At 34.6% G+C, this 13,959-nt stretch overlaps 2 protein-coding genes across 2 annotated transcripts; both read right to left on the bottom strand.

Annotated features, from left to right (window-relative positions):
- Window positions 1–4,697: 4,697 nt before the first annotated feature.
- On the bottom strand, window positions 4,698–6,188 carry LOC130957627 (AAA-ATPase At3g28510-like). Its single transcript, XM_057884478.1, has one exon. It carries the CDS (start codon window positions 6,186–6,188, stop codon window positions 4,698–4,700), a length of 1,491 nt encoding a protein of 496 aa, XP_057740461.1.
- Window positions 6,189–8,596: 2,408 nt separating this feature from the next.
- Window positions 8,597–10,557, bottom strand: LOC130955301 (AAA-ATPase ASD, mitochondrial-like). The gene is made up of 2 exons (XM_057882136.1): window positions 9,803–10,557; window positions 8,597–9,714 (listed from the first exon to the last, which is right to left on the bottom strand). Exons 1-2 carry the CDS (start codon window positions 10,368–10,370, stop codon window positions 8,750–8,752), a joined length of 1,533 nt encoding a protein of 510 aa, XP_057738119.1. The 5' UTR covers window positions 10,371–10,557; the 3' UTR covers window positions 8,597–8,749.
- Window positions 10,558–13,959: the final 3,402 nt, after the last annotated feature.

Genomic DNA, 13,959 nt, shown 5'->3' with positions numbered 1-13,959 from the left:
CTTTTCATTAAGCAGCCGGCAATAACAATTTTCATTACAACATCACCATGTACATCAAATCATCTTCAGCCCTTTAAGAAACATACAATAACAATAATAACTACACTAATCAAAGTAATATGTCACAAACTCATGTTTTTTTTTCAATACATAACAGTTTCCTCTCCAATTCTTCCAATTTTTTTTCAATTCTTGACTTCGAAACAGTTGATCTTCAATTTCTATTCGCTCAGCATCATCTAGAGCACCCAATGCTTGAGACTCTATGACCCTAATTTTTTCAGGTGTTCATCAAGTCAGACAAAGTACTGGTAGTACCGTTCTTTAACTTGGAGCAAATTTTTAGAGAATCACCCAATTAGACACATTACAGTCTCATCCAACTATTAACAAAATAGTAACTTACCTTAAAAAATGGACACCCGGAAAACATTCTATTAGGATTAGTTGTTGTTTTTGACTTGTAAAGAATGGTATATACATCGCAGAAGCACTTTGGCACAATCCCATCTCGATCACATCCTCCTGGAATAGCGCATGAAGATTCCCCTCCAGGTCTTATGCATGAAGAATCTCCTTCACTCATCATGGACGATCGCACCATCAGCGTCCATGAGTTTGACCATGCATTTCGATTAAATAGGGCTCAGTCATAGTAACGGCGTTGTTTTGAGGTACAAGGACCAATTTGTCCTTTAGCTATTTGTTCTCCATCCACATCAGACAAAACGGACAGCTCAGTCTCCACCTCTCCAGGTCAGTATTCTCCATTGCCGTTTTGAGCCCCCAACTCATCGGAGGGATATAATTGTCACGTGTTTTATAAGGTGAGGGAATTCCGCCTATGTTACACTTGCGGTACATAGCCGGTCCCAAGCCCGGATAAAGGAGGAGGGTTGTGTTAGGTCTTCGGCAACCAACATAAAAATATAGCCGAACCCCCATGACATGAATCAAAGACATTATTGCGCTAAAGCTAGGTCGTTGCCCGGAAGCAATGCGCCGTATGGCTCGAGTACGGTGTCAAAGCAAGAGCCGCTGCATCGGTGCCCGGATGTAGTGTTAAATGAGCAAGGGTTCTCGCGTTTTCGTGAACGGACGAGGGTAAATAAGCTAGTTCACAAAGTAAAAGGTAAAGGTCGAAGCGACAGAAGGTTGAGATTTGGGACATGGAACATAGGCACTTTAACAGGAAAGTCTATGGAGGTGGTGGACACCATGACAAGGAGGAAGATTAACATTATGTGCCTACAAGAAACGAAATGGGTTGGTGCAAAGGCTAGGGAGTTGGATACTTCTGGTTTCAAACTTTGGTATACAGGAAAGGTGAAGCATAGGAATGGGGTTGGAATAATTGTGGATAAGCAGTGGAAGAAGGACGTAGTGGATGTCAAGAGGGTGGGAGATCGGATCATCTCTATCAAACTTGTGGTGGAGGGAGGTGCTTTCCATGTGATTAGCGCCTATGCACCGCAAGTGGGTTCGGACGAACAACACAAGATAAAGTTTTGGGAGGATCTAGAGAGTTTGGTTCAAGGCATACCTTTGGGAGATAAGATTTTCTTAGGAAGAGATTTAAATGGCCATGTTGGGAGAGAAGTGACTGGATATGGGAGTATTCACGGAGGCCAGAGTTTCGGGGTGATCAATGCCGAGGGTAAAACTATTTTGGACTTTTCTTCAACCTTTGACCTTCTCATCGCAAATACATGTTTTAAAAAGAGAGACGAACATCTTATAACCTATAAGAGTGGCATGACAAGCTCTCAAATCGACTTCTTCTTGTTGAGGAGAGTCAACCGGAAATTTTGCATTAATTGTAAAGTTATTCCGGGATAGAGTTTGACAACACAACATAGGGTGCTCGTCATGGATATTCGCGTTGAGCAAAAGTTGAGGAAAATACATTATACGAAGAACCCAAGGACGAGGTGGTGGCGGATGAAAGGTGAGGAACAAAGAAACTTCCTAAGACGGGTAGGAGAAGAGGCAAAGTGGGATGGAAATGGAAGCGCGGAAGAGATGTGGAGGGAGATGGCAGAAGTTATTAGAAGAACAGCAAAAGAAAGTTTTGGTGAATCTAAAGGAATAGGACCAAGAGACAAGGAGTCCTGGTGGTGGAATGTGAGTATACAAGAAAAGATAAAGATAAAAAAGGAAATGCTTTAAAGAGTGGTCTTTATGCCGCAATGCAGTTAATTGGGAAAAATATAAGGCGGCTAAGAAAGAGACAAAAGTGGCTGTAAGTGAAGCAAAAACAAGAGCATATGAGGGTCTCTACCAGTCTTTGGGCACGAAAGAAGGAGAAAAACGTATATATAGAATCGCAAAGAGTCGGAAAAGAAGAACGAGAGATTTGGATCAGGTTAAATGCATAAAGGATAAAGATGGAGAGGTGTTGGCTCAAGAGGAGAAGATTAATGAAAGGTGGAAGAGTTACTTCTACGAGTTATTTAATGAGGGACAGAAGATTCTTCCGAGCCTTGGTCGATTATGCACAAGGGAAGAAGATCAAAACTTTGACTACTATCGAAGAATTCGAGACTTCGAGGTAAAAGAGGCTTTAAAGCAGATGAAAAATGGCAGGACAGTAGGACCTGATAATATCCCGATTGAGGTTTGGAAAGGTCTTGGAGAAAATGGCATCAACTGGTTAACCAAGCTTTTTAATGAGATTTTAAGGTCAAAGAAGATGCCTAATGAGTGGAGAAAGAGCACCTTGGTACCTATCTACAAGAATAAGGGGGATATACAAAGTTGCGGAAACTATAGAGGGATTAAGCTTATGAGTCATACTATGAAGTTATGGGAAAGGATGATAGAACGGAGGTTGAGAAAAGAGACACAAGTAACAGAGAATCAATTTGGATTTATGCCAGGAAGATCTACCACTGAAGCGATATACCTATTAAGAAGGATGATGGAGAGGTATCGTAGTAGTAAAAGGGACCTACATATGGTGTTTATTGATTTGGAAAAAGCGTATGATAGGGTACCAAGGGAGGTCTTATGGAAGGTTTTAGAAAAGAGGAGAGTAAGGATCGCATATATTCGGGCAATTAAAGACATGTATGATGGGGGCCACAACTAGTGTGAAGACTCAAGGTGGTGTGACGGAAGAATTTCCTATTGGTATAGGATTACACCAGGGATCATCCTTAAGCCCATATCTTTTCACATTAGTCCTGGAAGTACTCACAGAGCACATCCAAGAGCCTGTGCCATGGTGCATGCTTTTTGCCGATGATATCGTCCTTATGGGAGAGTCAAGGGAAGACCTAAATAAGAAGTTGGAGTTATGGAGAGAAGCTTTAGAAGTGTATGGTCTGCGCATAAGCCATAGCAAGACGGAATATATGGAATGTAAGTTCAGTCTGAGAAGGGAAAACCCCAATATAGAGGTGAAGATTGGAGAAAACATCCTAGAAAAAGTTAAAAGTTTTAAGTATCTTGGGTGCATTATACAGGATAATGGAGAGATCGAACAGGATGTAAATCATAGGATCCAAGCAAGTTGGTCAAAATGGCGGAGTGCATCTGGTTTTATATGCGACAAAAAAGTGCCTTTAAAACTTAAAGGTAAATTCTATCGCACTGCTATAAGACCGGCTATGCTGTATGGTACGGAGTGTTGGGCGGCTAAAGGGGAGCACGAACATAAGCTGAGTGTGGCAGAGATGAAGATGTTGAGATAGATGAGTGGTCATACGCGATTGGATAAAATAAGGAATGAAGATATAAGGGAGAGAGTTGGAGTAGTACCCATTGTGGAAAAGATGGTTGAATCGCATCTCAAGTGGTTTGGACATGTGAGAAGAAGACCAATAGAACATCCAGTCAGGAGGGTGGATGAGATGGAAGATGGACAAAGGGCGAAAGGCAGAGGAAGACCTAAGAAGACCATCCAGGAGGTGGTCAAACGAGATCTACATGTAAACGGTCTCTCTGTAGACATGATACATGACAGAGCACAATTGCGTCGTTTGATTCGTGTAGCCGACCCCACTTAGTGGGACAAGGCTTTGTTGTTGTTGTTGTATAAGGTGAGGGATTAAATGTATTTTTCATTCCTAAAAGATGAAAATGTTCGCATTTAAAAAGGTTAGAGATCTATTTGTCTTTTATTCTAATAATTAAAAAAGGCCGTCAGTTTTATACTCCTACCCTGCAATAGCTTTTGATGATTCAGAACACAAGTGATTGCAGGTCGACGCTAAACCTCACTCTATTGCTTTTTTGTATTTTACAGCTAACAGCTTGATTGACAATTTACTTACGGATTTAACCCAAAGGTAAAAGAATCGTATAGTTCAACCACTTGATCTGTTAGGTATGTACTTTAAGTTTTTATTTTAGACTTTTTAAAAAAAGATTTTGATGGAAAAAGAAAAAAAAAAAAGACTGAGATTCTGATCCCTTATAAAATTAAAGCATGATTAGATCTTTATCGAGTAGCAGAAAAATGCAAAGTGGTCTCATATGTTGCTATTTAACATGCAATGTCTACTTAATAATATCTAAATAAACACTCTTAGTTAACTTAGATTATTATTATGACATAATAAAACATATATAAGTTATTTTTAAAAGCAAGCATGTAATAGAAGTAAAACAATACAAGAAATTAAACGTACGATGATAATAATAACTAACAACACTACTAAAACTCTTGTCTAAACTGTAATCAATGCTCCACTTCATGCATCTTTTTTCTTATTTTTCATTTTTGGGTCTGAAGTCTTCACTTCATCTCCGATCTCCATTGGTGAATCCTCTCCACTTGACTCTATTGTTGCAGTCTCTTTCTCTTTCTCAATCTTCTTTGTTGCCTCTTCCTTAGAGTTCTTGAGTGCTTGGATCAACCTCTCCAAGCACCTCTCAGGATCCTCATTGCCCAACTTAGGCATCAAATTCTCGGCAATATCAGCAGGAGTCACTTTAGTCTCTTCCAGCAAGCCTCTTATTTCCTCAAACCCTTGATGCGACTCCAGGTTCAAATAATTTCTAGCCAAGACCTTGAACCCCTCGAATCCGCAATAAGACAGCTCAATGTGCTTGTCCATCCTGCCCCTCCGGATCAGAGCCTGATCGAGTTTCTTCACATAATTGGTAGTAAATATGATCACTCTCTCGCCGCCGCTAGCCGACCAAATCCCGTCGATGAAATTCAGCAGCCCGGAGAGTGTTACCTGGGTTTTCTTCTCCTCCTTAGCTTCCTCCACTTGTTTCTTCACAACACCAACCGCACCATCCTCCGTTTCATCTTTTTCATTCTCTGTTTTCCTCTGTCCAGTCAGCTTGAGCGAGCAGTCGATATCCTCGATCACAACAACCGACCTGCTCGAGATCCCAGTCAGAAGCTTTCTCAGCTCTGCATTGCTCTTCACAGCGGTTAACTCAATGTCATACACATCATAGCTCAGAAAATTCGCAATCGCAGCGATGAGTGTTGATTTTCCAGTCCCTGGAGGACCAAAAAGTAAATAGCCTCTCTTCCAAGGCTTCCCGATCTTCGCATAGTATTCTTTGCTGTTCTTGAAAGTAGTAAGATCGTCAATTATCTCCTTCTTCTTCTCCGGATCCATGGCAACCGTCTCGAACGTCGCAGGGTGCTCGAAAATCACGTGACTCCACTTGCCAATCTTGTCCGAATATTCTCCACCGCCATTGGTGTAAAGCTTCCTCTGCCTCTTCCCCATGGAAATAGCCTTTCCTTCGTCAAGAACATACTTGAGGTAAGTTTTGGTGACGAATTTCCGGTGGCGGCCATGAAATGTGAGACGGTAGTATCTTTTCTCGAAAGAAGAAAAAGATTTCTCGACCGGGACTATCTTCCTTAGACTCCAAGCAAGCTTTACGCCTTTCAACTCGTCGATTACTTCTTCGTAGTCATCCACTTTTAGCACGAGAGAGTTCCTTGTGGCGCTGCATGTGAGCTTTCTTGCTTGGGCCGCGGACTTCGAGCTCAGGTAGTTTTCGATGGCGGAGAAGGCGTCGTTTCTTCTCATGTAGGCATCTGAATACTCGAAGAACTTGATCTCAATGTATGGGTTCAACAATTTGTCTAGCTTTCGTGAGAATCTATCCGTCAGAGCGCGAAAGTAACGAGGCATGTACCTCTCAATCATAGCCCACATGACAAGAATGCTTGCAATTTTTGAACCAAACAGAGACCAAATTTCACTCATGGTTTTATTCATTGTTGTTGAATTCTTTTTTTGCTTTTTCATTCTTAATTCAACTGCATTTTTTTTCTTATATGTATATATATACAGAGAGAGAGAGAGAGAGAGAGAGAGTCTAGTTTGTTACTGAGAGATCACTCGTTTCTCGTGAATTTGTTGTTTGGTACCGTAGCAGTGAAATTGATATGATATGATATAAGGTAAGAATTCATGATCATAAATTCATAATGAGATGCTGAGTTGAACTTGAAAGTTGGAACTAAATGTGTGTGTGTTGAGTTAGAATTTTTTTTTTTTTTTTCTGTTGAGTTACAATTACAAGTAGAACAAAAGTTGATTGGTTTTATTTTATTAAACAGATTATTTAACGAGAACAAATGAGATCAGAGTTTCACTGAATCTTACCAAATTGAGTAGAATTTATGAAACAAAGGTAAAGAAATCATAATCTATCTATCTATTTGTTAAGTAATCTTGATATGGGTTAATGTATGCATGCAATTCAAATTTAGGATTATTAACTAAAAAAATAACCTTATTATATAAGTACAAAACATCAACAATCAAATTACACGTATAAAATATGAAATATAAAATATACATTGAAAATGGATAAGACAAACTATGTATTTATATACAAATGTATAATGACTGATTTAGTAGTTTATATTTTTTAGGGCCAATTTAATAGGTTCATAAATAACTTTTTTTTTTACTTTTAACTTACGCAAAGTTACTGCATTAATAAAAAATTAATATTGTCATGCGAATTGATTGTGTTACATTTTCAATCGATTGAATTTTAAAAAAATCTATATTATCGTGCAAAATTCAATCAACTGTGTTTACTTTCCAATCGATTGAATTAACAACAAACACGATTTCACTAGTTTTTATGGATGTAACGTATCAAGAATAAAAAAACTCGTTGATTTACATTGCCAAAATATTTATGGAAGTCACGATTAATGAATAATAAGATCTATTTCATCGTTGTTTTTGTTTCTAATTGTGAACAAACATGATAAATAAATAATAAAATAGAAGATAGATTTTATAATTAAATAATATATAAAAAATTAAGTTATAATTAAAATTAAATAAAAATTATTTAATAATTATTAAAAAACTTTAAATAACATATTTTATTCATTTAATGGTCTAAAGGTTATGTGACTATAGAATTCTATACAAGACTACTTTTTATATAAATTTTATGCTTTATCCTCCTTTTTCTAAAAGAGTTTAATTAAATTATTCATCAAAACGGGCCGTTGGTATAAAAAAAATAGTATCTACGACTGCGATAAAAATAATTCTTAATATATTATAATCAATTATTTCTTGTTTTCCGGTACTCCAAAAAGGTTTGATTCATAAATCAAATAAAAAACATAACATATTTTTCAATTTTTAGTTTTTACACACAGCTTTTTAACATAATGAATTTATACTTTTTTTTCCCAATAAATGATTCTTTTGTCAAGAGAAGCTAAGGCCCCATAATCCACTGAGGATGATGGTGCAAAATTGAACATTCAACGTTTACTTTGGCTGTAAAACCGCTAACCCTGTTGCTTTATTTGCATGGATCGGAATCAAGATCCAAAGACCACCTAATAATGTCTCCATTATTGTAACATCTTTAATCACTTTTTCCTACTTCATACTATTATTTTTTCTATTTTGTCTCAAATTTTCAGAGGAAAGATACGTATTGTTGTGAAATAAATAAATAGATAGAAAAAAAAGATGTAGAAATAAAAATAGAGAATAAAAGATATTTATTAATACTCTCTAATATTTATATTTTATTATAGTTGAGTATTACACTTTCAATAATAATACACTCATTATAACATCATAGTAATCACTCTTTGCAAATTTAACATACACGGTGATTTGCTTCTTGTACAATATGATATGGCAAAGTTTGGGTTGCCAAATTTGACTACAATAGATGATTATTGGTTGGGTACGGTGATGACACACCAACCAAGACATTCACTTTCTCATTAAAATAATACTATAACACATATCTTACATGAAACATTTAATCACTAAAATTATTATACGTTGTTATGAACCTGTTTTCTCTTCTATTCTCATACTAGGAAGAGTTATAATAATATCGAAAATACTAGTATTTCAGTTATTTTATTCGTAGATCTGAATTATAAAAAATATATATAATATATATTAATTAAAATTAATAATTAAAATAACTGAAATATCAATATTTTTAATACATTTAAAATTTTTTTCTGATACTATATATTACATTTTCTTTTTACTTTCTTTTCTTATCATCACTTAATCTGTTCCACTTCATAGTGGAATTCCAGATTATAACATTATTTCTGTAAATTGAGATGGTATACCTAACTTGTTACTTGAAGAAACATAGAATATCCAACGAAACAGGCATGATTGTTATTTAGCAGAGAAGAAATATAATAATAATTAATAACAATAGGATTAAAATGGTAGATTTTCCTATCCTAATAGTATAACTGGAAACTAAAGCATATGAATCTATCTACCTTAGCTCAATCAAATTCTCTTTATTCACCATTGCCACAATTAAAACCATTTTCTTTCACATCTTCACTAGCTTTTTCATTGTTCTTCACCTCTTTATCCTTTACTTCTTTTTCATCTTCCTCTTCCTTTTTCCTTGCTTCTTCTTGAGCCTTTTTTGCTGCTTCTTCTTCTTTTGCAATCTCAAGAGCCTTAATCAAATTCAACAAGCAATCCTCAACACCTTCATCAACCGACTTGGGCATAAGATTCTCAGCAACATCAGCAGGCGTCATATTAACCTCCTCCAAAAACTTCCCAATCTTCCCAAACAAGCCATGACTCTCAACATCCAAATAGTTCTTGGCAAGAACCTTAAACGCTTCGAAACCGCAGTAAGAAAGCTCAATATGCTTGTCCATCCTTCCCCTCCTTATCAATGCAGGATCAAGCTTATCGATGAAATTCGTCGTAAAGATTATAATCCTCTCCCCTCCACACGCAGACCAAATCCCATCAATGAAGTTCAACAGCCCCGAAAGCGTTACCTTGCTTCCCTTATTCTCTTCTTCTTGTGCTCTCTTCATAGGATCCTTTTGATCTTCATCCTCCTCTTTCTCCTTCTTCTTCTTCCTCTGTCCTGTAAGATCCAACGAGCAATCGATGTCTTCGATCACAATGATCGATTTACTCGGCGTCTCGATTAGCAGCTTCCTAAGCTCAGTGTTGTCCTTCACCGCCGTCAATTCAAGATCATACAAATCATAGTTCATGAAATTCGCCATGGCCGCTATCATTGTTGACTTTCCAGTCCCTGGAGGACCGTACAGCAAGTAACCCCTCTTCCAAGCTTTTCCGATCTTCGCATAGTACTCTTTCCCGCCTTTGAATTTCTCAAGATCCTTTATGATCTCTTCCTTCTTCTTCTCCTCCATTGCCAGAGTCTCAAAACTTGCAGGGTGCTCGAAAATCACATGGCTCCACTTGGTTGACTTGTATCCGTACCAACCTACGCGATACTCAAATTTAACAAAATTAATGAAGACAACAAGAAATATCACAATAATTAATGAGAATAAATAAATTTTGCGACGAACCGCTGCTAGGATTGTTGGTGTAGAGCTTCAATTGACGGTTCTTAGAGGCGATTTCCTTTCCCTCTTGCAAAACATAATGAATATAAGAGAGAGTAATGAGATCGCGGTGACTCTTGTGGAACGTGAGCTTGTAGTACCTCTTAGCGTCCGGCGGAGGATAGTATGAAAACGAAAACGGTTGCGAATTGGTGCTTGTTTTGCTTGCAGCCCACCAAACCTTAACGCCATTGAACTCGTCGGTGATCTCTTCGTTGTCATCCATGCTGAGAACGAGTGGCTTTTGACTATCTCTGACGACTTCGGCTTTGAGCCTTTTGGCGGTGTGGGAAGAGTTTGCGCTGAGGTACGTTTGGATGCATGTGTAGGCGTCGCTGCGCTTCAGCCTTTCGCCGGTGAACTCCGGGAACGTGATTTGGATGTAAGGGTAGAAGTGGCTTGTTAACTTGTGTGTGTAGGATTGAACACGGTCACGAAGATTTGGTGGGAAAAACTTCTCAAAAACTGTGTATACGAACACAATTGTGGCCATTAGTGATCCCGTTTGTTGCCATAGTTCCCCCATCATCATCTTTTGTGTAAGGATGGGAAAAGAGTGCTTCTGTTTGTGTTACAGAGTATGGATTCCAAGAATTATTATGAAGGTGCTGTTAATGTTCGTTGAAGAATCCAAAGGAGAAAAATGGCTTAGCTTTTTTAGATGGTACACATTGTGAAAGTTGATTTGGATATTTGATCTAAAACTTCGGTAATTACTTGCATTCTCTTGGTTTTGTCACATTGTAGTTAACAGGCTGGCCTTTGGACTCTATACGAAATAACAAAAGAGAAAGAGAAAGTACGATAAGCCAATGAAATATTTGTACAATGAATACAATAGAAGTTTAGGAAATATTAGAGATATAACTATTAGTGTTACCTTTTTTCATTAATTGAAGTTTTTGGGATGAGTGGTCATGATATGGTATTAGAGCTCTAAATCCGAAAGATCAAGAGTTCAATCTTTGATAAATTCCAAAATCAATTTAAATTTTTTGGAAGATGTTTATTATTCTTAGTACTCGAATGGTTATTCTAGATGTTTATTTTGTAACTCAATAGCCCATTGTACACATTTTACAAATAGTCCATTGGCTACCAAGGAGATGCTCCCATAAAGAACCGGTTCTTTTAAATTTTTTAACAAATTAAAATAAAATCGATTCTTTTTATAACAATAACAATAAATCCATTTTTTAGAAATTTAATTGTATTTTTAAATTTTTAAGAATTTAAATGTCTATAAAATAAAAAATTAGGAATATATTTGTCTTTTTATTAAAAAGTTTAAAAATACTTAGTTTAGATTGTATAATTCAATCGGATCAAATCAGGTCTAATCATTATAATGCAAATAATTAGGTTTATTATTATTGTTATAATAAATCGATTTTGTTCTAGTTTATTAAAAAATAAATTATTAATCAGTTTAATAAAAATATCCAATAATAACATGACATATATAAACGTCTTAAAAAAAAAGACATTTTTAATATCTTTATTAAAATGGTCTCCTTTATACTAATAATTGATTTTAGTAGTAAAAAAATTATAACTCAAATAATATAAGCTTTTTATACTATCTAAAAAATCGCAAATTTGAGTCACTTTATGCTTGATAAAAAAAAAGTAAAAAAAAAAGTAGTTGATTTTAGCATATGGCCAATATGGCTAATATGATTGATAAAAGAAATGTTTGTGTTTATCTAATAACCATTGTTTCAACTTCATCACAAGTAAATAACATTGTATGAGATAAACAACCATACTAATTATATATTAAAATTAATAATTAAAATTAATTAATAGTGTAAAATATATATTAAAATATAAAATATTTATTAAAAAAATAAATTATATATATATTTATATACAAATATATAATTATTGATTTTAATTATTAATTTTAGTGTATATATAAAATTATTATAAAATAAATAATGAATGAATGTACAATATAAATAGAAAATCAAAATTTTTTTGTACCTAAATAGAAATCTAAATTGAACATTAATATAATTATATTTAAAAAAATAATATAAAAGCACGTAACATCGTCCTAATTTAACTGGAAAAATTATACTTAAATGTTCAATTATTATTTAGATTATTGTCTAATAAATTTTGTAGTAGTGTGAAATTTATCAACTCCGCATGCTAATTTTAGGTTTGACAAACTTTAATTTCAGTAATACTTTATTCTTTTTCTTTGCCAAGCTATCCCACTACAAATATATTATTTTTCACTTATAAGTGCTTTTTTTTACAAGTTTTTATAAATTATTTATATTCACGCATTTTGTATTATTATTAGACTTCTTCTTCTTTGTTATTATCGTCATCAACATTATCTCTTTCTCTTCCTCCTTTTTTTCCTTCTTTCATTGGAATTTCTTTTTCTCTTTTTTTTTCTCTTTTTCCTCCATCATCAATTATCTAATTGTTAAAGATAATTAATAATTCAGATTTAGATTATCAATTGAATCAGAACGAAATTGATTATTATTTTAAATTCAATCAAATGGCTGCGGTGTGGTTCAATTCAAAAAAAAAATGTACCATTAGAGGAAATATTTTTCTGTATTTACAGCAAATTTGGGTATAACACGAAGATATTTTGGTGGATTTTTATTATGATAAGTTCTGTATAATTCAAAACTCTTCATCTTCTTCCTTCTCATCTTCTGCTGCTTTTTTTTCTTATTCATCTTTTTCTTTTTGTTTTACCTTCTCAAGTTTTTTCTTATTTTACTCTCTTAACAAGAATAATAAAAAAAAAACACATAATGTTGCAAAATTACTTAGAAGATGATGAACTTACATTCATTTAACTAAAAGAAAGAAAGAAAGAAATAAGGAAAAAAAGAAAAAAAAATACAGCAATTAAAGAAAATATTTTTCTGTATTTGCAACAAATTTGAGTGTAACACAAAGATATTTAGGTGTATTTTTATTCTGATAAGTTTTGCATAATTCAAAGCTCTTCATCTTCCTCCTCCTCATCTTCTGCTGCTTCTTCTTTTTTTTTCATCATCATCTTCTTATTCTTCTTCTTATCTTTTTATTTTACCTTCTCAAGTTTCTTATTGTTTTACCCTATTAACAAATACAAAAACAAAAAAATCAAACAAAGAAGAAGAAGAGACATATAATGCTGCAAAATTACTTGGAAGATGATAAACTTACATTCATTTAACTAAAAGAAAGAAAGAAAAAAAGGAAAAAAAGAAAAAAAATGGAGCATTAGAAGAAACATTTTTCTGTATTTACAACAAATTTGGGTGTAACACGAAGATATTTGGGTATATTTTTATTCTGATAAGCTCTGCATAATTCAAAACTTTTCTTCTTCTTCCTTCTCATCTGCTGTTTCTTCTTCTTCATCTTCTTATTTCATATTCTCATAATTCTTCTTGGGAGGAAAAAATCAAATAAAAAAGAAAAAATACATAATGTTGCAAAATCAATAGAAAGATAATGAGAGACAAAAATGCAGCAACAACAACAGTAGTAAAAAAAGAATGATGAAGATGAAACACGTGAAAAATAAGGAGGAGAAACGCAAAGAAGAAGGAGGAGAAGAAGGAAGAGGAGGAGGAGGAGAAACGCGAAGCGCGCTATGGAAACCATTGAGTAGCGCACGTGTTGACACGCTTGTATAGGTGAACGTCGTTTTTGTTGTATTTGGTCCAACTTATATGACTTATATGTGTAACACTTCTCATTACGAATTTGATTTTTTGTGGCAAACAATAACACTATTAAATTGTTTTTAATCAAGTTAGGATGATTTAGTTATTAACTTATTAATTTGTTTAAATAAATGTTAAAATTTGGGCAATTTACATAAATAAATAAAGTGGAAGCATTATTTACGTAAATGTGCAAATCTGTTTGATGTTACGATTTTGTGCAAAATTGAATATTATGTAAACCGTGGCAACCCACCACGGTTTTAAAACAAACATAAACCGTGGGAGGTCACCACGGATTAGGAAGACATTGTTTTGCATGTAAACCGTGGGAGGTCACCACGGTTTACGTTGGAGAAAGTTTGTTCATAAACCGTGGGGAGTCACCACGGTTTATGTAGAGTGCAACTTTGAACGTAAAACCCGGTA

Source organism: Arachis stenosperma, chromosome 10 (assembly GCF_014773155.1).
Source record: "Arachis stenosperma cultivar V10309 chromosome 10, arast.V10309.gnm1.PFL2, whole genome shotgun sequence".
Taxonomy (NCBI): Eukaryota; Viridiplantae; Streptophyta; class Magnoliopsida; order Fabales; family Fabaceae; genus Arachis; species Arachis stenosperma.
Note: the sequence above shows the minus strand (reverse complement) of the source record. Positions and strands in the feature narration are given on the sequence as shown.